Source organism: Stenella coeruleoalba (genome assembly GCF_951394435.1).
Source record: "Stenella coeruleoalba genome assembly, chromosome: 19".
NCBI classification, from domain to species: Eukaryota; Metazoa; Chordata; class Mammalia; order Artiodactyla; family Delphinidae; genus Stenella; species Stenella coeruleoalba.
The window spans coordinates 56,817,895-56,841,396 of NC_137165.1; the positions used below are offsets into that span (position 1 = coordinate 56,817,895).

Consider the following 23,502-nt stretch of genomic DNA (forward strand, 5'->3'; position numbering starts at 1 on the left):
TCCAGGGTTGGCCTTTAATTCTGCCTCTCCTTTGATTGGGGAGTTTGCATGTATTTCTGATGAGCTCCTGTCACTTACATCCCTTCAAGAACAGTGGATTCAGAACTGGGGTTACAGAACAACCATAAGTCTCAGCTTGCCTGTTTTACTTTTGTTGTTGTAGCATGATTATAAATAGCACCCTTTCACTCTCACAAGCATCCCATTTTGATAAGTTCAAATGATATCATAACTATAGGTCATACCTTTCCCTGTCTCAGGATGCCCAGAATGATATAGCGCACCCCAGGAGTTCCTGGGTCCCCAGCAGTGACTTACAATGTTGCAACTCATCCTGAGAGGGAACTGGAAAAAGGCCCCCTTAATCATTTGGATCCACCGTTTCTCCATTCAGAGAATAGAAGTAAATCACATTTTCTCCCCGTTTTCTTCATACATATGTTGCTATAATGAAGCTTGTGCATTTTCAAGAGATTTTACCCGTATCTTTCCTCTGTCTCTTTGCTGAAAATTCCATCATTTTTGGCATCTATATTAAAGATAAAAAGTGAGAAATGAGGGCAAGGGAACATAAACTCTGTATACAGCCACTTAGAAGTTTTTGTAAAAGTTTGAAGGGAAATGTTATTGAAATTATTGTGTAAAATGAGTCTTTTTTTTTTTTTTAAGCTGGTGATTTCATTTGTCTTTGTGAACCCAGCAATTGATAGGTGCTCATAATTTTCAGGGAAAAGATTTTAAGATCATTGGAGTATAAACAAAAGTTCAAGCCAAAGCTATATTCTAACAATAAATAACTTTTAGAGATTTATTGAGTTTTATCTGCATCCAAGGAGATGCCTCAGGGACACTCCTTAGGGTGGATCAGCCTGAATTTCTCTCTGCTTAACCTCTAACTAGCAGTGCAACTACAAACACGATACTTAAATTTTCTGAGTGTGAGTCCTAATCCATTAATTTGGCACGCACAGACTACGATCAGATGTCTGTCGTGTAGCTTTAACTATCTCAGCATAGGTTTTTTTAAATAAAATTTTTTTTTAATTTATTTCTTTTTAAATTTTTGGTTGCATTGGGGCTTCATTGCTGAGTGAGGGCTTTCTCTAGTTGTGTCAAGCGGGGGCTACTCTTCCTTGTGGTGCGTGGGCTTCTCATTGTGGTTGCTTCTCTTGTTGTGAAGCACGGGCTCTAGGTGCGCAGGCTTCAGTAGTTGTGGCTCGCTGGCTCAGTAGTTGTGGTACATGAGTTTAGTTGCTCCACGGCATGTGGGATCTTCCTAGACCAGGGCTTGAACCCGTATCCCCTGCATTGGCAGGTGGATTCTTAACCACTGCGCCACCAGGGAAGTCCCTTAACATAGGCTTTGATATTGTGTGTGTGTGTGTGTGTGTGTGTGTGTGTGAGTGAGCTGAACTTACATCCTATATACTGTTATTTTAGTCAGAGAGCCACACCCAAGGATGGTTGATGGAAATATATCAGAAAATTCAAATCCAGATGTGATTCCAGATGTAGATTTTACAAGCAGGTTGGTGGCACAAATCTTTGCTCAATACCAGACTTTAGCTAATTACCAACCTGTCTGTAAATGAGTAGTTTGTTGATTAGTGTCAAGGCTGTTTGGAAGGGATGTTGATTTAGAGCATTTGGTGAAAATATTTTAGAGACCTCCGTACTCTGCCAGTTAGAGGGTGTAAGAATCCAGCAAGGGCTTAGCTTTTACATCTTGGGTTGACAACCAAGGTTTAATATTTAGAACGCCTTATGTCCAGTCCTTGGCTTTGAGCAGAGTTTCTCAACCTCGGTACTACTGACATTTGGGGCTGGATAATTCTTTGTCTTGGGGGGTGTCCTCTGCCTTGTAATGTTTAGTAATATCCTTGGTCTTTATTCACTAGATGCCAGTAGAAACTCTCTTTCTTCCCCTTCTGTTTTGTCAACCCATGACGTCTCAGACATTGAAAAACGTCTGCTGGTTGGGCGGGGGGCGTGGGCGGGTGGGGGGCAAAATCGCTCCAGTTGAGAAAGACTAGTTTAGAGGATACAGTGACTTGGGACCAACTATAAGGACAAGAAAGTTCTGACAATGGGTGATCATCATGTCCATCTTGAGTAAAGCTTTCACAGAAGATGGATCCAGATCCCTTAAAGGACAGAGCCCTGAGGTGTCTTTGGGCTCCCAGAACAGGTCCTCTGAGCTTTTTTGTGCCTACTTTCTAATAAATGTTTGCATTCATACATACATATTAACGGGGGAAACAGATTTGGTCTGCCACTTGGTTTGATTATAACGGGTTAATGAGTTTGTGGGGGAAATAATTAAACCTCTTCCACCTTGAACTTCTTGGTGCTTACCATTGTCTACCATAACGAACCTAAGAATTGTGACCACACTGCCTCCGGTCAGTTCTCAGCAACGCGGACAGTGGCAAGTAACTGATTTGGTTGATACGAAGAGTTGGTCAGAACCCTTCAGCATGAAGTTCTAGGCTCCCAGGGATAAGGAAGCAGGACACAGGGATATCCAAAAGGGAATGGAGACGCCCTCTCCCACCCTCCTCCCCCTCAGCACACACCTACTTGGGTCTCCTTTTATCACCGATTTGTCTAGAGATGCCCTGAACCATCTTGTAATGGCTCTTTCTGTCCAAGCCACTTGTTACTGTCTGAGACCCACGGAAAGGAACAGTCCTACAGAAGCACTTTTTTGCTGAGTTGAAAAGTCTTCAGTTATCTGACTGTAGGTTTCAAGAAGATACAAGGCTGAGACTTCGCTGCCGGCGCCCATGTGCCGCCTGCCCCCTCCCCGCCCCCCCCCAGAGTCTCTGTGGCAGAAATCTGGAGTTCATCCACAGCTTCCTACATAATGAAACTGAATGCATGCTCATCATAAAATAAAATGTCCATCTGCGGTTTTGAAGCACCGCGGGGACTTTATACAGACCCCTAAACTAAATTCAAATCGCCCAGTACTTGCTTAGCTCCGTCTTCCTGGAATCCTCCATGGGAGCTGCTTCTGCCCTCCAATAACTTGGCAGGGCCGTGGGGTTCTGCTTTTCTGAGCAGAGAGACCCCCAGCCCAGCGCCTCTTTGCAAATCATTCCCTTTCGCATCAGCTCCACCAGGTGGCTCTCAGCAGAGAGGACCACCACTGTCCCGTGGCCCCCGGGGGCTCTGCGGCTCTCCCGAGGGGAAAGTTAATGATTTCATTGTGTCTATGTGGGATACTTAATGAATGGGCCTGAATAATTCAAGACAGGATGTCAGGGAAGAGGACACAGCCGACACCTGGGCAGGACAAAGATTTCTTTGGCTGCTTCAGGGGCGGGGGAGGGGATGCGCAGTCTTCATTTTACCATATTGTGTTCCCAGCTGCAAACAGTCCAAACGACAGGGACAGGCTCTTTCTTTTTTGAGGAGACAACTGTGGCTGTCTGGATGTGTGTGTGTGTGCGCACGAGAGTGTGCGTGTGCGTGTGTGTCTCTCTGTGTGTTTCCTTGCCAAGGCAAATTCAGATGGTAAGTCTGGCACTTTAAAAAAGACACTGGTCTTGTATCCCCCTTTACGCAACCTCAGACTTGGGTCTGAAAAAAATATCAAGCAAACTACATTCTTCTCCAGAGTTTTATAATAATGATAATAAAATGGTCCCCTACCAAGTTCAAAGAGGCTTTTCAGCTGGATACTGGGACGGGATCTTTGCAGAGGGGAGAGTAGGGATCCACTGAAATTCTGCTGCTTTACGAGGAGATGGGAGTAGTAAAGTCAGATGCCTGGCTCACCGGAGATAACCCTGGAACTGAAATTACCCGGTGACAGCGCCCTGGCTTTTTGCAGCTGGGGTGTTACATTTCTTTTTTAAGGGGCTGTGGATTTGATAGCTCCTGAGAGTTTATTATTTTGCTTTTCTTCTGTTAAATCTCAGAAAGTAATGAGATGAAGAACTGAAGTCAGTTCTGCCGGTAATTTCCAGGAATTTATCTTGGGGGGAGAGATCCCAGTGATTATTTCAATACTCGAAAGAAGAGATGACCATCCATATAGACCTAGGGTCTCTCTAACTTTATAACCCATGCCTCCCCAACAAGTTCCACTTTCCATCTTCAGATCGTTTATCTTAAGACAGTCACTGGTACCATCTAGTTGGCCAAATGGAAGTCCTGGACATTCTCCCCAGTAATATGTACGATACACATGTTCAAAGTGCATACAATTTCATGGAGCTCACAGACTCCCTGAAGAACCATCGCCCAGTTCCCCAGATCTCTTGGTGACTCTGGTCTCTATAAAAGTAAAATTTGTCCTGGGGGAAAGATGGTGCCATACTGTCAATGACCGTCAACTGACAGAGGCTGTGATTTCAAGGATAAGCCCACACCGCTGGACCACTTAAAAAATTATCTGACTCTAGGAAACGCCTGAAAGACAATTTCATATCTCTCTAGCGGTCCTACAGAGGTTGGATACAGGGGACGATGGGACAATAGGAACTGGAGGCCAGGATGCAGGGCCACTCCATTCTCAGGATTCTGTGCATACAGAAACTTCTCCTAAAGTGATGCTGTTCTTATTTCTGTTCATCAGCTGCCAGCCTTTCAGGTGCCTCAGAATCAGTACGCGGTGTCCTCTGTGGTCTGCTTCATTTGGACGTAACATCCAGAAAAATAAAGAACCTTCATTTTAAAACTCGAGATTAAATATGGAAGTCTCGTTCTTTTAGAAAACTATTACATTGCAAATTTTCTGGCACCTTAGCACTTATGTCCCGTGTCAATTAGAAAAATGTGACAATCAGTCGTAAAGTGTCTTTATGACCACAGGGACCTTAGAAATGATTGAGTTCCTCCCTCCCGTTGGACAGATGAGCAAGTGGAGACACAGGCAGGAGAGGAGGACGGTGTCTTGCCCAAGTCCCTTACTGGGTTGGTGCCAAAGCTAAACACCCAGTGCCAGTCTCTCAGTTGGCACTTCCCCACGCTGCCGCCATTCTGAGCATTACACTGTCAACTTAAAGCTATGATTTTAGGCGATATTAAAGGTGAGATGCCACAGAGTCGAAAGATGTTACCGTTGCATTGCCTTCCCACCCAACCTCTTGGTAAAGAGTTTGCAAAGAAAAGGATCTCATCCCAAATTTAATAGGTTAAAAAAATCGGAATCTTGTGTTTTACCCAGTATCAGCATCAACAGAAACTATTAAAATGAAATAAAGACCATGCTAAGAATAAAGTTGAGTTCTCTGCCAGAGTTACAAAAAGGATGGAAAGACCCTTCACTGGGAGATGCATGCAGTGAGTGGATCCCAGGGGCTGTGCAGGGAAATAACAATAGACACTGGGGTTTGTTTCTTTCCGAAAAACAGGACACCAGAGATATAAGACCCTGCGATATTTTATTTTCAAAACAAGACAGAACCCAACTGCAGCTCCCTAAGGAGAGCCCTACTTCCCAGCACTGGGCCTGCATGAGGAGCCCTGGCATTTCCTCTTCAGCAGAAAGTGCAGCCAGCACAACAATCAAGCTGTGATTGGGAGCTGAGCGCAGTAGTTAATTAAGGCTGCATCTTTTATTCTCCAGGGCAATTCAGCGCAGCTTGAATGAGCCCCAGAGCCAGTCTGTGGTGGGAATGTCTCCTGGGGCAGTGGGAGAATCCAGTCTCATCAGCATGACAATAGCCCCCAGGATGCACTTGGACTGATGTAATGGCCAGGGTTATGGAGGGGGGATGAAAGCCTTGCAGCAGAAGCCTGGAGCGTTTGCAGCTGACTGGGGCTATTTCAGTGCATGAAATTCCTTCCCTCTTTCTTCCTTTTATAAGAGACGTTTGCTAATTGGTAGAGCTCTGAAAACAATATACCATTAAGAATAGCTTTCCTTCCTCCCACTGCCCCCCGCCCCACACACTCCCATTTTTAAAAAGTCCCTGCTTTCTTGCTTCACTGGAAATCTCAACTTTTGTTCTGGGGCTTGCATGAAGTCTTAATTTTTTCTTTCTCTTAAACATGGAACTTATAAACAACCATTTACTAAAAGAGACTCTGCAACCGATTCTTCTGTATCAGGGTTTCCCTAATGCGCTCTCTGCCTTGGAGAATCTTGGCTACAGCTCGTACCTTTGCCTTGTACATGATACAGTGATACAAAACATTTTGGAAAAGTGAGTCATGGAAAGTTAGTCTGATTTTAGGTTTTTTTTTTTCTTTTTTAAAAAAATCACGAGGGCTTATTTAAAGCTGGAGCATTCGAATCATTTAAGTTGACGGTGTAATGCTCAGAATGGCGGCAGCGTGGGGAAGTGCCAACTGAGAGACTGGCACTGGGTGTTTAGCTTTGGCACCAACCCAGTAAGGGACTTGGGCAAGACACCGTCCTCCTCTCCTGCCTGTGTCTCCACTTGCTCATCTGTCCAACGGGAGGGAGGAACTCAATCATTTCTAAGGTCCCTGTGGTCATAAAGACACTTTACGACTGATTGTCACATTTTTCTAATTGACACGGGACATAAGTGCTAAGGTGCCAGAAAATTTGCAATGTAATAGTTTTCTAAAAGAACGAGACTTCCATATTTAATCTCGAGTTTTAAAATGAAGGTTCTTTATTTTTCTGGATGTTACGTCCAAATGAAGCAGACCACAGAGGACACCGCGTACTGATTCTGAGGCACCTGAAAGGCTGGCAGCTGATGAACAGAAATAAGAACAGCATCACTTTAGGAGAAGTTTCTGTATGCACAGAATCCTGAGAATGGAGTGGCCCTGCATCCTGGCCTCCAGTTCCTATTGTCCCATCGTCCCCTGTATCCAACCTCTGTAGGACCGCTAGAGAGATATGAAATTGTCTTTCAGGCGTTTCCTAGAGTCAGATAATTTTTTAAGTGGTCCAGCGGTGTGGGCTTATCCTTGAAATCACAGCCTCTGTCAGTTGACGGTCATTGACAGTATGGCACCATCTTTCCCCCAGGACAAATTTTACTTTTATAGAGACCAGAGTCACCAAGAGATCTGGGGAACTGGGCGATGGTTCTTCAGGGAGTCTGTGAGCTCCATGAAATTGTATGCACTTTGAACATGTGTATCGTACATATTACTGGGGAGAATGTCCAGGACTTCCATTTGGCCAACTAGATGGTACCAGTGACTGTCTTAAGATAAACGATCTGAAGATGGAAAGTGGAACTTGTTGGGGAGGCATGGGTTATAAAGTTAGAGAGACCCTAGGTCTATATGGATGGTCATCTCTTCTTTTGAGTATTGAAATAATCACTGGGATCTCTCCCCCCAAGATATTCAGGTGAAGTTTTGGGGAGGTCGGAGGTTATGATGTGTTTTTGCCACTTAACCATCAGTCTAGAAGAATCCATTTGCAGGGCTGCTGTCAAGGGCCATTTGTTCCCTTTTGAGTATTTTGGCTACTATAACCTGCTTCTAGCCAGTAAATGGTCCCATCTTGTCATTCAGCCTGCAAGACTTCCCGTGGTTGTGGTCAAATAAGAGAAACCCTAGCACATTCCCTGTTCAGGGCTTAATTTTAAATAAAATAACAAAACATGTAACAAACAACTCAGCATAAAATAATTTTTAGCATAATGGATCACTGTATATTAAAAAATGATACAAAATTAGACCAGAACTTTAAGAAGTTCTGGGTATAACTAGGTGCTTTAGTCACTAATCTTGAACTAATTAAGCTTGACTCTCTTATAAGCTCGAGTAAAGTTATTTATTTCCCTCATCAAGAATCTTTATAACCCAAGACAAAAGTTTTTTTCTGAGTTTTAATACTTTAACAGTTTTACCAGGCATTAAACCATGCAGAGTTTCTATTCACATTTCTAACAATAGAGATTTAACTGTTCAACAAAAAATAAGCATAGCATATCAAGCTACACACTTTGGAATCACACAAACCTCTCTTCTAGTTATAGCTCAGTCTCTGTGTAGCCTTGGGGAAGCTAATTATTGTCTCAGATCCTAAAGTTTGTCCTCTCTAAATTGGGTATAATGATACCTACCTTAAGAGATTGTTGTGAGGATTGAATGGCATAAGATGTGAGAAAGTATCATTTTGAGTGTGGACTGGACATCAAGTAGGTGACCTGTAAGCGCCAAGTCATTTTTCTGCCCTCTCCTGTGCTCCCACAATGTGCATTTTCTAGACTGCTGATTCCCTTCTCTCGTGTCCACTCTATTCATAGACAGAAGCAGAGAAGGACAGCAGAATTCATGGAGCCTAGTTTTATTCTTTCCAGAATGAGAAACCCTATGATTCTGAATGGCTTCCTGATAGTCTAGTCAAAAAGCCCAGCCTGAGATCACAGAATTTGGGGGCTGGAATGGAATTTAGGGAAGTAACCCAGCCCTTTATCTCATAATCTTGCTCCGTTACTCTGTGGCAGTGGCCAAAAGTTGAGTCTCAGCCCTGAGCTTAGGTTGCTACCCCAGTTTACCTTAACATTTTCTTTCTCAAATTAGTTCCTCTGTTATTATGCAGTTATTTCTCTGCAATTATTATTTTTTTAAAGATTTTTTTTTTGATGTGGACCATTTTTAAAGTCTATTGAATTTGTTACAATATTGCTTCTGTTTTTCATGTTTTGGTTTTTGGCTGTGAGGCATGTGGGATCTCAGCTCCCTGACCAGGGATTGAACCCACACCCCCTGCATTGGAAGGCAAAGTCTTAACCAGTGGACCACCAGGGAAGTCCCTCTCTGCAATAATTAAATATAAAGAACTTGATATAAAATGTAATGGAGTAAAAAAAAGTCAAGTCCAGCAGAGATAAACTTAATACACTAACACAACAACTTAAATAGAATTGAACATACTTAAAATAGCTTTCTAAGAGCATCACCAGTAGCATCACTATCTAATAGCATCACTACCAGGAAACATCGAGTGAAAGGATGGCTCCATTGACAGAAGCAGGCATGTTGACGTGGGCAAAAATATGGCTAGGAAAACATGGTCGTGTTGAACTGTGGTTTTTGTTCGGCAGACTTTTAAAAAGTGAAATGTTACATAGAATCCCAGTGTCATGAAGGGGATAAAAGGAAGATGTTCGGATAGGAGCAGAGGTCAGTGGAGTAGAGTTTCAGTTTCTCTGCCATCTAATCAGTCTCCCCTCATCCCTCAACTCCAACTGGTGATGTGCTTCCAAAAGAACATTGGACTTTATGGAAACCAGTTGGAAAGACAACGCAGTGACATGAAACTATGAGTCAGAAGAGGGACAGGAGGTTTGCTTCCTTCCCTGCTCACTAGGAGGTGGAAACAAAGCTGTGATCAGTACAGCCTTGTGAAGAATGAATCATTCCCAAACTAAGCCACTTATGTAATTAATGATACTTAATGTTGGTAGGTTGGGGAGAGGATAAATGGTAAATTCAGTAAAGTATCAGCCGCACGTTACTTGAGATACTTAAAAGATGTTGAAACCGATATGGAAAGATATTGGTTAGATGGATTTACAACATCCGGTTGAGCAATTAATCACGTTTTCTGTGGATTGTCAGGTGAACCAACGGAAGCACGAAATCAGACTATTTTAATATGCTATTTGAATTCATTAAATTGAAACCACAGCATGAGAGTAAAGAGAGGCATCCTCCCAAATTAGGGGAAGACAGGTTAAGAGATCAAGTCAATTCTATTTAATTAGCGAGTGACTCCTACCATATCATGGTTTCTTTAAAAGGTGGCTTCACACTGTAGTCATGTGTGTATCCTGGGGCTTAGCTCAATTTGGGTCTAACTATTTAATCCTCCAGCTCCATCTCAGCTGTTCTGTATGTGATCCTGTTTGCAGGGGTTACGCTTCCCTACAGAGGGGAGTGAAATATGTGCCTGATGGTGGTTGGGTGACTGTTCTCTCTGCCTTAAATTCCATTCTAATTTTTTACCTTTTCACTTTTTAAATTTAATTCATTAAATTATTTAAAGCTAATCTATTTATTTATTTTCCTACATTTTTATTGATCTTTCAAGGTTTAGTTCAATTATTTCTTCCAGGAGATCGCCCTGAATCCCCAGCTTGGATTCAGTACCTCCCTTCATACTTTATACATACTTGGTCTTTGTACTGATGATGTTACAAATTTTGTGTGTTTTAGTCCTTGGATGTAAGGTGCTGATAGTTAAATTCAAAAGACAATGACCCACCCATCCATGTTCCATTACTCTACCATCCCTGTACCATAGATATTCTGCTGGAATATGTATGGTAGGTGTTCAGAAACATATTTGGGAATTGTTCAGTTTAATGAGACGAGCACAGTTTGTGCATTAGACAAGTTTTCTGATATTTTCTCTTTGGGGGATACTCCTTTGTCTGCCAGTAAATGAACACAGGATGATTTGGTTAGCAGTTTAAATGCAAAATAAGGGTGTCTTATAAACCACAAAACAAACTAATTTAGAGCACCAGATGCTCCCCCCATGGAAAATTAGTTTCTCTCTCATTGTCTTCCGATAGTACTTTGAACGTACCTCCCTTAATGCTAGGGTGACCATATAATTTACCAAATGGGACTATTTCTGAGAGTGGAAGGTGGCACTATCAGTAATTACACTGAAATAGCAGACAGTGGCCTGGTGTTCTCCCTGCTGATCCAGAATGTGTGGCTACCCCACTAAGAGCGCTGAGCTGCACTATACAGTTGGTGCTGCGGTGCCGATTTCTCGCCAGACTGTGTGTTCCTTGGGAGTTAGAGTGGCACCTGGTTTATGCTTAATAGCATGGCTTCCGTGTGCTAGAATTCTGTTTCCTGTGTGTTGAATGAATATCCTTTCTAAAGCTATTACTATAGCGTCATTTTCTTCACCGAAGTACACGCTTAGGGTGCCTGGCTCTGCATTCTCCATCATTCGGCTGTGGCATAAATGGATGGAATGTCAGAATCTTAGGGACAAGAAAGAAGTGTTTTTTATTGTCAAACACCCCCATAGGGCTTCAGAAGGAACTGATAGAGACTAAATAAGTGAAACTCTCAAGTCCACAGGATACAGCATTTGGATCATGGCTGTGACTGTGACTCTAACTGAATCAAGGGGCAAACGTGGCTGTATTGAATTCCTTCTGTAATGTATTTGTTCAGTCTCCTATTGGTACAGTAGAGAATGGAGGTTATTGTGTATGCTGAAGCCCAACTCAAGCCTTAGAATTTTCGTCCCACTAATTACAAATATCGTGTACTTGGATATGTTCCTTTACCTCTCTACGCCTAAGTTTTGTTATTTGTAAAACGGGGATGATAATACTTCCTTTCTTCTCCTGCCTATCTCCCTCCTCCTCCTCTTCATAATTATGATCATAGGATATTTAGATTGTCCTCAAGGGCCTAGGCCTTCATCTGTGCAGCATGAGTATTTCAAGGAGTGGGTAGACACGGTAGGTGCTCACTAAATGATGAATACGTGAATCAACGAATGAGTGAATGCCGTCCTTTATACGTGAAGTCTTTTTCAGGTGTCTTGATATGTATGTACTTTTAGGAGCGCTCAGAAAGGTCCACTTAGAAAGTGATGAGGTGCAATGGTGAGGGTTTTCAGGATGACAGGTTACGATGTTGCCTTTGTCATCTCCTCTACTGACAGTCCCAGAATCAAATAAAATCCTTTAAAATTTTCAGAGAACAAAACAGTTTCCAACATCTCACCAAATCAATCAGTGCAGTTTTAATGCTCTTTTAAAAGTAGAGATTCTTGCAGTGTTTGGTTTAGAGTGACTCAGACATTTTTAACCAAGGAAGTAAAACAGGCAAATAAATCCACTAGGGAAGATAGCTTAGTGGTCTAAGACTCAGGTTAGAAATGGGGAGACTCCCTAGAACTGTAAAGTTCAAATTACAGCCACATTGACTCACCCTTTCATCTTTTTTGAGATAAATTGAGTTGCAGTTGGTTTATGGTGGGAGAGTCTTTTGGATAAGGTCTCTAAACACCCAAGGTTTGTTTGCTCTGTTTGGACATTATAGAACTCTAGAGGCTTTTCTTTTTTTTTTTTTCTTTAGAAAATGGTTTGCTGTAATTTGTTTGGCCCCAGATTCTGGTACTCGGCTGAAATGTTGGGAAAACAGAGAATTGGCTTTCTCCTATAGTCTGTTAGACACTTAATAAAATACAGATGATTAAGAGACCTCTTTCTGCTTCCCAGAGGAGTGCTTGAGACTGGGTAAGAAATAAAAGCAAAGGAATGGGGTGACAAATTTCAAGACAGTACTTTAAACATAAGGCTTGGTGTGGCTAGAAAAATAGCTCTTCGAACTTTTAAACGGACATTGAGAAGCATAAAAATATTTATTTCCAGTATATTTTCAGATAAAAAGGTAACAGCACCAGTGATTTGGCACCTAGGCAAATGAAATAAATAATGAGTATAGTAGTGATTATTAGATTATTGAAGATATAAAAGAAATGATTCCTGCTTTTAAAAGGAGGTTCAAATCTATAAATAATGAGACTATTAAATTTCCAGGTAAGGTTATTTGAAAAATACAGTAAAAAGAGTAGGAATTGCACATAAATGTACAAAACGTCTGCATTTCACGGATTTTTAAAAAAAATTCTCTATGTATTCAAGCAGAAAATTTAGGTTATGTAAAAGGAACAAAAGAAGTCCTTTCTTCTCAGTAATACTTAATGCTAAGGTAATTTTGGAATTCCTAGAGTTTGGAGTGGTAAAAGGCAAGATTCAAACGGTCCATATCATGTTATGTAGTCACTCTTGAGCCAAAGCCAAAGTGAAATGTTCTCAGACGTGAAAATATAGAAAATATGAACTATTTGTATACACTTTAGATAAAACTACTTAGACTTACTCTAGAAATATTAGAGGTAAATGAAATTGATGGAGAAAACATAGTATACAGGCTGGAAATGAGAATTGAAATCAGGTATTTCTATCATCTAATACAGATGAGAGTAGGACTTTAGTAAATTCTTATTGAATGAATTATATGTAAATATATATTATCTGCATAGATACACATATATGTGTATCATGTATGAAATGATGCAAAACTGAACACTTTAAAAATATAAAGTAAATACATTGTGTCAAGCAAAATTTGGGAAACGTCACATGTATATGCACATGGCTTTGGGATCTTTATAGCATTCACAGGAAGCCATGCTTTCCCTGGGCTGCATCCAGCCAATGACTGAGCAAAACAGCAGGACTGTATTTGGGCCATTTCTGCCCAGTTGTCTTTGCTCTATGGCTCTCCATTGGCTGGCTGAGATGTTCCAGAGATGTAGTGCAATCTGAGCCTCTTCCTTCCTCCTTTCCTTTTGTAGGTGTCAGAACTGTATGGAAATGCTTTTCCCTGCTTTATCTCTCTTCTGTCTTTCAGTCAGTAAATCTCTCCACTTCTAGTTCCACCTTGGTGTCCCCTACCTGGAGGACCTGAATTGGCATAGAGTGTTTATGTGTATGCTTCCTTGTGATGCATTGGTAGGTGGAGAAAGTAAAGTATACTCTAAGTTCTCATTTTGTAGCAGGGACTCCAAGGTTAGGGAAACTAGTAAAACAACAAACAAGGGGGCCAAAAACAGGAAGCATGAGATAAAACGGCAGAGAAGATCAAACTATTACAAATGTAAGATGCTGCAGCACCCATCCAGCTACATTATCTTCAGTTTACTTCTTTATATCAGAGACAGGATCTTCAACTAAGATGGAAGTCCAAAAATTCCTGGGTTCTAGATTTAGAGCTGTGTGTCTTTGGAATGTTTTGGTAAATCCTTCCATGAAGGTTTCAGAATGTTTTTCTTTCCCTCTGGGTACAGAGTTTCATTCTAGCTTAGGGGAGAAGGCCTAAAAAAATTCCTTTCAGGCTCTGAATATCAGCTTCCAATTGTCCAACTTCTGACCATAGAGCTACTTAAAAAAAAAAATATATATATATATATGTTATATATATTATATATATATATCTCCTTTCAAACATCTTGTCAAGGTTTCAGCCATGACAACCAGTAAATATTCCTGGCACTATCAAAAAACCCCGTGGACACAAGAGGTGTCCCCAAATAAGGTGCAAAAGACACAACCCTCCCAAGATCCAGAGCCACTCCCAAAGATAACCAAAGGAAAGAAAGACAGTTCCCCTAAAAGCTGGCAAGGGTTGGTAGGATCCTAGCTGAAAACGTACTGCAACCCACATTCCTGTCCAGCCATGTCCCCCACCTCTCCCCACAACCTCATGGCGCCAAGCCAAGTTCTCAGGACACAAAAAGTGACAAACGAGAAGGCATAAGCTACTCCTGAGAGAGAAAGAATCAGCCACCGATGGGCACCCAACAGCAAATTCACAAATCACGATTCAGATCAGATTCTCACACTTTTCTCATGCCAATCTGAATTTGTTCAGAAAGGGACGACGTAAAATCTTACTTTCCTCTTTGACCAGGCACCACAGATAGAGATCTGGGAGAGCTGAGTTTGGTAAGGATGCTCATCCTTTCCCGGTTTCTGCCAGTTTTCCCGGGATTCCGTGTGCAGGCTCTGGAGCAAGTGGGGTGTCCTAGCAGGTTTCAACCTGCTCACCAGAAACTGTGGAGGAGGGAAAATAATTTTCCTTCTGCCCTTTATAGAGAATGCTTGGCTGAGACCTCTTTTTCTCTAGGGGACCTCATTCACTGATAAGCTTATTGAAGATGGTTAAAAGTTCTCCACCCTGGCCCCGTATAATCCAAGATTATCTTTGCTAAGGCTATTCTACTTGTTCAACCTTAATACGGCATTTTACTCATGTGAGGCCTTACACTGGACCCAGTCCAGCTTAAATTGGACCCAGTCTGACCTAAATCCCCTTCAGTTTGTAAGTCAGACCAGTCTGACCCAAATTCAGTCCGCTTTCTAAGTTGGACCCAGTCTGACGCGGGACCAATCTGATGCGGGACCCAGTCTGACGTCGGACCCAGTCTGACGCGAGACCCAGCCTGACGTCGGACCCAGTCTGACGCGGGAACCAATCTGATGCAGCACCCAGTCTGACGCGGGACCCAGTCTGACGCGGGAACCAATCTGATGCGGCACCCAGTCTGACGCCGGAGCCAGTCTGACGCGGGACGCAGTCTGACGCGGGACGCAGTCTGACGCGGGACCCAATCTGATGCGGGACCCAGCCTGACGTCGGAGCCAGTCTGACGCGGGAACCAATCTGATGCGGCACCCAGTCTGACGCGGGACGCAGTCTGACGCGGGACGCAGTCTGACGCGGGACCCAATCTGACGCGGGACCCAGTCTGACGCGGGACGCAGTCTGACGCGGGACGCAGTCTGACGCCGGACGCAGTCTGACGCCGGAGCCAGTCTGACGTGGGACCCAGTCTGACGCGGGAGCCAGTGGGTTTCTTCAGTCAGGCCTAGTCCGGCTCTGGCGCGTTTCCGGAGCCCCGCTAGAAAAAGAAACTTGCAAAGTCTGGCAGCTGATAACGCAGAACCTGCGGAGCCGGGACCGGAGGGGCCGCGTCCACCACCCCAGGCGGAGAGGAAGCACCACCGGCTCCAGGGCTCAACAGGTACCTGGGCCTGGCTGCTCGTTGCTCTTGGGGCCCCAGGGTCTCCTTCCGTCCCCTCTTCTGACAGCAGTGCTGTTAAAAAGGAAACTGGGGCATATTAAAATTGTAGGAGTTTATTTGGGCAAAAATTACTTTAAATCACGTAGCATTTAGTCTAACTGGAGGAACTGTATAGACAGAAGGGGTGGGAAGGAGGAAGCTGTACGGGCTTTTGCAAAGTTACTTTCCTTTAGGCGTTGGTGGAGTCTATCAGGCAGATGACCTGATTAGTGCTGGTTGACTGGTTTAAAATTCGTTCCTGGGAGAGCTGAAACTAATTAAGTCTCGGTTTGGTAACCTGGGGCTTAGCATCAGTGACTCCACCTGGGGCTTGTTGTCTTGTATGTAACACACAATTATGTTAGAAGGGGCGTTTAAAAGCCCTGCATATTCACTTACCTTGGGTGCTTGAAGAGCGAGGAGAAGACATTTAAAGAGAGAGTGCTTTACCATTTGTTAGAAATGTGATTGTTGCGTTTTCTACTGGTGATTGATATCCACTGTTCAATAAATCAGCCTTTGACAGTTGTATGTTGGCTTGTCCATTTGGCGAATTCTTCACCCTTTAAGAAGAGTATGTGCGATTTACAAATATCCAACAATTGTTTAGCAGATTGTTTGTAGATGAAATACTGAAGCCAGCAGTGTTCACATGTCAAGGTCCCTAGGCAGTCAGGTGTCATTTAAACCAATTCATATATGTCTATTACCTTTTTCAGTACTGTTCTATGTGGTCTCTCTCACTCTCTCTCTGTCTCTCAATCTCTCCACCTCTCTCCTTTGCCACCATCTGTGCAGCTGAATTTATTTATGGACTCCAAGGTGGCAGGGCCATAGGACAGAAGGCATCCAAATCCATGAGCCATTTAAGGGAGAGGCGCCCAGGACCACTTACAGTGAACTTGACATGTGTGAGAAATAAATCTTCCTTGCACTAAGCCACTAATACTCAGAGGTTGTTCATTTCAGAAGCTAGTATTAATTATTCTAACACAGGTCTCAAAACTGTTGCTTAATCTTTCTGTTGATGCAAATAAAGGAATACACGTTTTAAACATTACTCATTTTTATAGTTTAAATTTTACTCTCTTTTTATAGGAATATGATGAGATCCCATTGCCCAAGTCTCTCCTTAAGAGATATTTGGCTCTTTGGGTGGATCAAATCTAATTTGATACCAATTTTGTCAGATACGGTTCTCACAGCAGAATACCATTATTGGACCAGACATTAGGGAATTGAAAAGTAAAGTTTGTTTTACAATAAAATGTTAGCAGTTAAGATCAGATAAGTCTTCATGAGAGCATATTCTTTTATATGAGTATGTTTTTGTATGAATATATTTTAATGGACAGTTTTAGACTATCCATCACTAAATACCCAAAGAAAATAGAGAAGATTAGTTAGTGGCTGGGTGAGATTTTTCCAAATTCTTTAAATTCTGTATTAAAAAATATTTGGAATATTTATTAAATTTTTCAGTTTTCTGTCAAAATTTTGGAGTAATATACACAATGCTCTCACTGGTCTCTCAGGTAAGAGCTGAAAAAAAATTAGGTCACAGAAGTAATTTAGGTTTTTTTTTCCCTTTTAAAAACGTTAGTGCATAAAACATACAAAGTCATCATTTGTTGTGTTGTTGGTTGCCAGAAATTATCTTTCTTCCATTTAGGAAGTTGGTAACTACCCAGAATAATCAAAAATAAGAATTGAAATGCTGAAGAACTAGGACACTGTATAAACCGTGGGATTCCAATCTCTTGTTGATGGGAACTCAGTTACAAGCTCAGGTGTTCTGGTTAAGTGAGCTTGCATCTCACATGGCTGCTTCTACTGGTTATCTCTTTATCCTATAGGTTTTACATAGACACACGCTGTCACATCCTCTCTCAGTCCTGGTGTGCAAAGTTGGATTAACACCTACGTGAGTTAGTAAAGATTCAGCAGGCTCACTTACCTCTACATGGTATTCTGTACCAGACGGGGCCTTGCAAGATGCTTTGGTAGAACTTGGCGGGGAATATATATTCTTTAAATGAATTAAGGAATAAATTACTATCTCACCATATTCATGCTTGGTAAATGCTGTACGTGAGGAAATACAAACAAAAAACTTCTAGACTACCCAAATGATTGTTTGCCAAACATGAAGGGCTGCCACGTGGAGCTTGCTGGTTGTATAACAGCTACTAACTAAATGTAAAGGTCATCTCCCCTTTTGCCATAACATTATGATCAAAAACATTCACCCATGCTTTTAAAAATAACTCCTCTGGCACTGAGAAGGACAGAAGAGAGAAAAAGAATAAGAAAGTAGAGTCATAAGTTTCACTGCTCTTCCTGCCAATATATACAAAGCCACGTCCAAAACACATCTCATTTACATGCCTGTTTATTTTGTTTTCATGGCTGTCTGGAAGCTGGGACCTTTCTTTTTCTCCAAACTGAGACAAAGAGATATAAAGATAAACTCTGACCCTGCTTAGCTCCCCGTAATGTCTTTGGCCTTCCCATTCCCACCTTGGCAAATGTTCTTATCACTGAGGGACTTTGGTGTATGTGTAGATGGGTCACCAAAGGTTTGGAGAGAATATTGTGAACTCTTTTGTTTATTAATTTTGAATTGGAAGTTTTTGCCCTAGGAGTTACAAATTCTACTTAGTTCTAGGAAGATTTGAAGTAGGTGTAAGGAACATAGCAGGAGACTAAATCATTTCATAGAAACGGAAACTGAATTTACAGAGATTTTAGAGTGGGTTATAGCATCCCTGAGCAGCAGTTATTGATAGATTTTTGTTCCTATTGTTGTTAACAAGCACTTTGCATCAGAGATTGCTCTGTTTACTTTATAAATATTTACGTTTAATCTTAATAACAATCGTATGAGGTAAGCGTTATTATTATCCCCATTTTACAGATGAGGAACATGAGGCTCAGAGAATTTAGGACACTTGTCTGGGGCCACACAACATGTACATGAAAGAGGCTGCTTTGAGCCCAGATAGTGTAGTTCTCAAGCCCTGTGTTCTTTTGCCACTATTTGCTCATTCCCCATATTCTTTTCCTCATGAAACCCCCTCTTTTTAAACTAGGCACTGTTTTCTTCCTTAGATATAAATGTATACTTGATATAAATCTTTCCTTAGGAAGGTTTCTTTCCCAGCATTGAGTTACTGTCATCCCTGTAGGGATGGAAGTACCGATTCCTCAGGCTGTACTCCACATCAGGCTGGCCTTACTTCTAGGGGATTTTCAGAAATTGATCCTCCTAAAATCAGTTCCTAAAAACAGCACGGTTTTCTCTCACTGAGTTACTGGTTTCTCTCTCACATTCTCCTGATTTCAAAAGGGTGCCTTCAGTTGCCATTCCATCTTTTAGAACCTGTCAGGGGCTAATTTCTCTGTTTTCACCTACTCCCTTCCTTTCTTAAATAAGAATGATAGTGATTTGAGTGGAGATAGAAAACCCTTATAGGGAATAACAACAAGGAGGTCCAGCACTGCCTCACTAAGTGAGAAAAATACTCTGGTGAAAGATTTTATATTTTTCAAGGAGGACGAGAAATCTCCCCATAAACCTCTGCAAACTCAGCCTTGAACACAAAGTAGAAAGGAGCTTCGAAAATGGGCTTTAAACCGGGTATAACCAACAATGTGTGCACGCAGCAATTCATTCTGGGATTGTTCTGCTGAAACGTAAACAGCGGCGAAATGGATGCTGCACGCTTTGGGGTTCTCAGCCAGTTCACATCTATGCTCTGAAAGAAGAATGCCATGAACGAAGTGCTATTAATTTGTTGTAAAGTCAACAGTTCCCCAAGGGCTTTCAAATAAAACAGGCCCTTTATTCTCCAGGTCTACAGCTCCTTATGTTCATGGTACTTTCTGCCATTGCAAACTCTAAAGTAAATGGAACACCTTCCTTGGCTTTTTATTGCCCTTAAAATTGATTGGTCCAAATTGTCTGAACCCTCATGATCTGGCCACTACTGATCTATCTTGTGTCATCCTTTGAGCCCTCATGGTCTGGAAACTACTGATCTATCCAGTGTCATCCCTTGCAGTTTTCTCCTTTGAACTACATGATCTTACTGTATTTTAATTTCTCTCTGATTCTTCATACCCATTGTGCTTTTATCTTTGCACTCACTCTTCCATCCTTTTGGAATTCGTGCTCCTAACCATGCTTCTGCATCTTTTTTCACACAGCTACTTCCAGTCATCCACCTGGGCCTTACCTAACCCTAGGGAGCTTTTCCACCCTGCTTCCCTGCATGGATCAGGTACCTGGCATATGTTTTGCCTCTCAAAGGTTTATCCCACATGTGGCCATTAATGTATGAGCATTTAATTGGTCAAGACGCTCTTCAGAAAGAGGGAGCTATTAATAAGTATGCTGGGACAACAGGGGTAAATCAGGGATGTCCAGGGAAAACTGGTCTATCTTGTTAACAACTTTGGCATTTTTTGTTGAATCTCATACTTCCCCCACCGTTTATAACTTTACAGGAAAGGAAGAGCCTCATTTGTATGCTGTTTTCTCCTTATTTCCTAATTTGCTACGTCTTATTGCTTAATGCATAATTGGAGTTCAAAAATAATAACTATTGTATGTAACAGCAAGTATATGTGTAAATATATAAAATGGATATACGTACAAAATAGTAAAATAATGTATTTATAAACGAGTGTATAACAGCAAAGTACAAAATAATGTGCATATATGACAACTGTCTGTCGGGCAGTGAGCTGGCTACCATAAACTGAAATGCCGACGTTTTTGGTTCTCATCTTATGGGTGAGGAGTCTGAGGCATGAAGAGGTGAAGCTAAGGTGAAGCTTTTGCCAAACTCCTTGGCAGTTTCCAAGAGTCATCGTAACATGCTGTTCTCTTTGATTTGTCCTTTCAACTCTCCATTGGTCCCAGTAGCCAATACAGGTTATTATTCCAAACAGGAAGGAACCTGAGGAGAGTACAAAACCAAAACACAAAACAAAATATTTCATGTTGGTAAGGTTAGGGGAGATATTGGGGGAAAAAAGGGAAAAAAATGCTAAAAATACTGGACTGGATGTGTTTGAATGAGAGAGTCTTTCTGGCCATGAACTGGCAATCAGGATCAAGCTAGTTGAAATTCTTCATAGAGTTTGAACAGATGTCATGCAACTTCTGACATTAAACATCATTGATATGTCTTTTATTTCTGTTTATTTATTATTATTTATTTCTGTTTCCAGCTGAAAGGGTCATTACTGTGATATGTGGGATGATTCTGCACACGAGCCGGTATTTCTCTTTCCTCTCGTCAGACTTGGAGGTAAGATAAGTTCACAGAGAACTTTAACAAATCTAAACAGTGGCATTTATGTCAAATAACTTTTGCCTTTGTAACTTCTAACTTGGGTTGCTTTCAACATCTAGGGATTCCGTTTTGCTTTATCTCCTTCTAGTTTGTGTTGAATAGTATCCATGCTCTGATCTTAAGACAAAATACATACCTGAAGCCTCCTTCTTCATCACTTGACATAGTTATATGCATTCCATGCATTAGAACATTTTTGGGTTTCCAGCTTTCTTAATATATCATGCTTTCCCATTATAGCACGTCACAACCTGACTGGTAGAAACTATGATTGTCTGGTGCCAAGAATAACCAACAAGGCTCAAAATACCAATCTGATATTATCCCAGGGTAAGCTAAGTTGGAAACTGAAGACAACTGAACTCATAGCCCTTTTAGTCTAAGGGGAATATGGTGAAGGTCATGGCAGGGGGCAGTGGACTCCCTACAATGTCCCCTAAGTAAGCATTTTCCTATAGAAGTAGTATTTAGAGGACAGTTGTGGTTATTCAGCGTTAGTGTTTCACAGCTTCTAAGCTACTTGCTAAGTGTGTGAATGCTCATCCATTTCTACTGCAGAACTGAACGAAATAGAAGATATTAAAGAGTAAACGACAGAGCTGAGAAATTCCACGACGTCTTTCGAAGATGGGGTCATAGGTTAGAGTTCATATTAGTTTTTAAAGTATTCTACTTTAAGACCTATTGAGATATTTTAATTATATTAGAGACTTAATCACCATTTTGGAATGAAAGGCCCAATTTTAAGTCCCTGGAGGTTTGTGTACTAGAGTTATTATTCTTCTTTCCAAAACAGTAAGTTTTCATTTTGCTACAATTTTTAATTCTAATCTTTTTTTAAAAAATTAATTAATTAATTTTTGGCTGCGTTGGGTCTTCGTTGCAGTGCACGGGCTTTCTCTAGTTGCGGCGAGTGGGGGCTACTCTTAGTTGCCGTGTGTGGGCTTCTCATTGCGGTGGCTTCTCTTGCTGCGGAGCACGGGCTCTAGGCGTGCAGGTTTCAGTAGTTGTGGCTCGCGGGCTCTAGAACGCAGGCTCAGTAGTTGTGGCGCATGGGCTTAGTTGCTCCGCGGCATGTGGGATCTTCCCGGACCAGGGCTTGAACCCGTGTCCCCTGCATTGGCAGGCGGATTCTTAACCACTGCGCCACCAGGGAAGCCCTCTAATATTTTTTATATTAAGATGTTGAAGTTTATGTCATCATCAGTGGGGTATTTATTTATTTAGTCAAAGAAGGAACATTTTGGAATTTTTAAGATTAACAAATTGTTACCTTATAGAATAAAGGGGACTCTCCAGATACTCTGTTTGGTGCTCTGATTTCATGAACTTTCTCTCTTTGCACAAAGTCACTGAACCCTTCAGGCAAAGTTTTCCAATTATTATTATTATTTTTAGTACTTCTAGCTTCTGGAAATCCAAGATATCCACAGAAGTTCAGACATATTTAGATGTTGATCAGAATCAAATAGGTACACTCCGTGTAGGTGTATTCCTATTCCTCTAATGCAACTAACGTGAAAGTTATCATCTGCAAACAAAACAACATAAAAACAAAAACAAAAAATGACAGTTACTAAGGCTTAGCGTGTGTCAGAAACTCACTGGAGAGCTTCGAATACAAGCACGAATAAGGTATAATTCCTAACCTTGCAGAATTCACAGTCTAGTGGGAGACAAAGATAAACAAATAGCTATAACTCAGTGCACTATGTTCTGTAAATGAGACATACAGACTTCTGTTAGAACACTGGTAAAGGAGTGGTTGATTTCTCTGAGGGAGTTTCAGAGAGTTACAGAAGAAAAGATAAACTTTGAATTAGATATCAGAGGATGAGTTGATTCCCCAGGTAGACAGGTGAGGCAGACCATTCCAAGGAGTGGGAAAAAGTCCCCTGAACGTGTTGGGAGGATGGGAAGTAGTCCATGGACAGAACACTGATCAGAGGGCAGGGAAAGCAGGACATCTCAGCAGGAGCACATGTGCCAAGGGACTTACAGATGATGTGGAGGAGGTTAAACGTGGGTGTCCCTACCAGGTCAGGTATCATGGGATGGTGAAGAGACACCTGACCTGAGAACCTGGCCACCTGTGTGCAAGCCCTGATCCTACCATTATCAAGAAAGTATCACTCAAAGCAAATTCTTCACCTTTCTTACTTCTCAAACAAGGCAGTTCCTGCAGCACTAAAATTCTGATTTTTTAGATTGAAGATAATGTTTCATCTGAAGAAACACTAAGTTAGAAAAATGAGTTATGTTTGTCTCCAAAACTAGAAGTATATTTAATTCCTATTCTAGTAGTAGTTGTGTCAGCTTATAAATAGAACTGAATTTATATGGTAATCAAGCAGGAGACTTGATGTATAGGCTGATGATCTACAAATACCCTCAGTGAAATATTATAAATGAAGAATGGAACATCGCATCCTCCAAAACTGGTAAGAGAAGAAATAATGGCCTGAGACAAAGGACAGGACTATTTTTTAGACTAGACTTAAAAGCCTCCCTAATCTTTGAGAGCATCTGGGCTGCATTGCAGACTCCCTAGAGGGGTTGAGAAGGGCTACTCTAGGC

General features: G+C 41.6%; 1 protein-coding gene across 11 annotated transcripts in view; it reads left to right on the plus strand.

The window, feature by feature from the left end:
* LOC307177345 (uncharacterized protein) overlaps positions 1–23,502 on the plus strand; it is a 1,102,996-nt gene that overhangs the window by 161,634 nt on the left and 917,860 nt on the right. For 9 of the 11 annotated variants that reach the window (XR_013825026.1, XR_013825027.1, XR_013825028.1 and 6 more), the window contains one exon: positions 20,801–20,880. Coding sequence is in view for 3 of the 11 variants with exons in the window: in XM_079904470.1 (XP_079760596.1) it covers positions 20,801–20,880 (80 nt within the window). In the remaining 8 variants the exon portion in view is untranslated. Of the gene's footprint in view, positions 1–14,674; positions 15,524–19,771; positions 19,846–20,800; positions 20,881–23,502 lie in introns of those variants that run through there. The other 2 variants (XR_013825032.1, XR_013825033.1) reach the window with 2 other exon arrangements.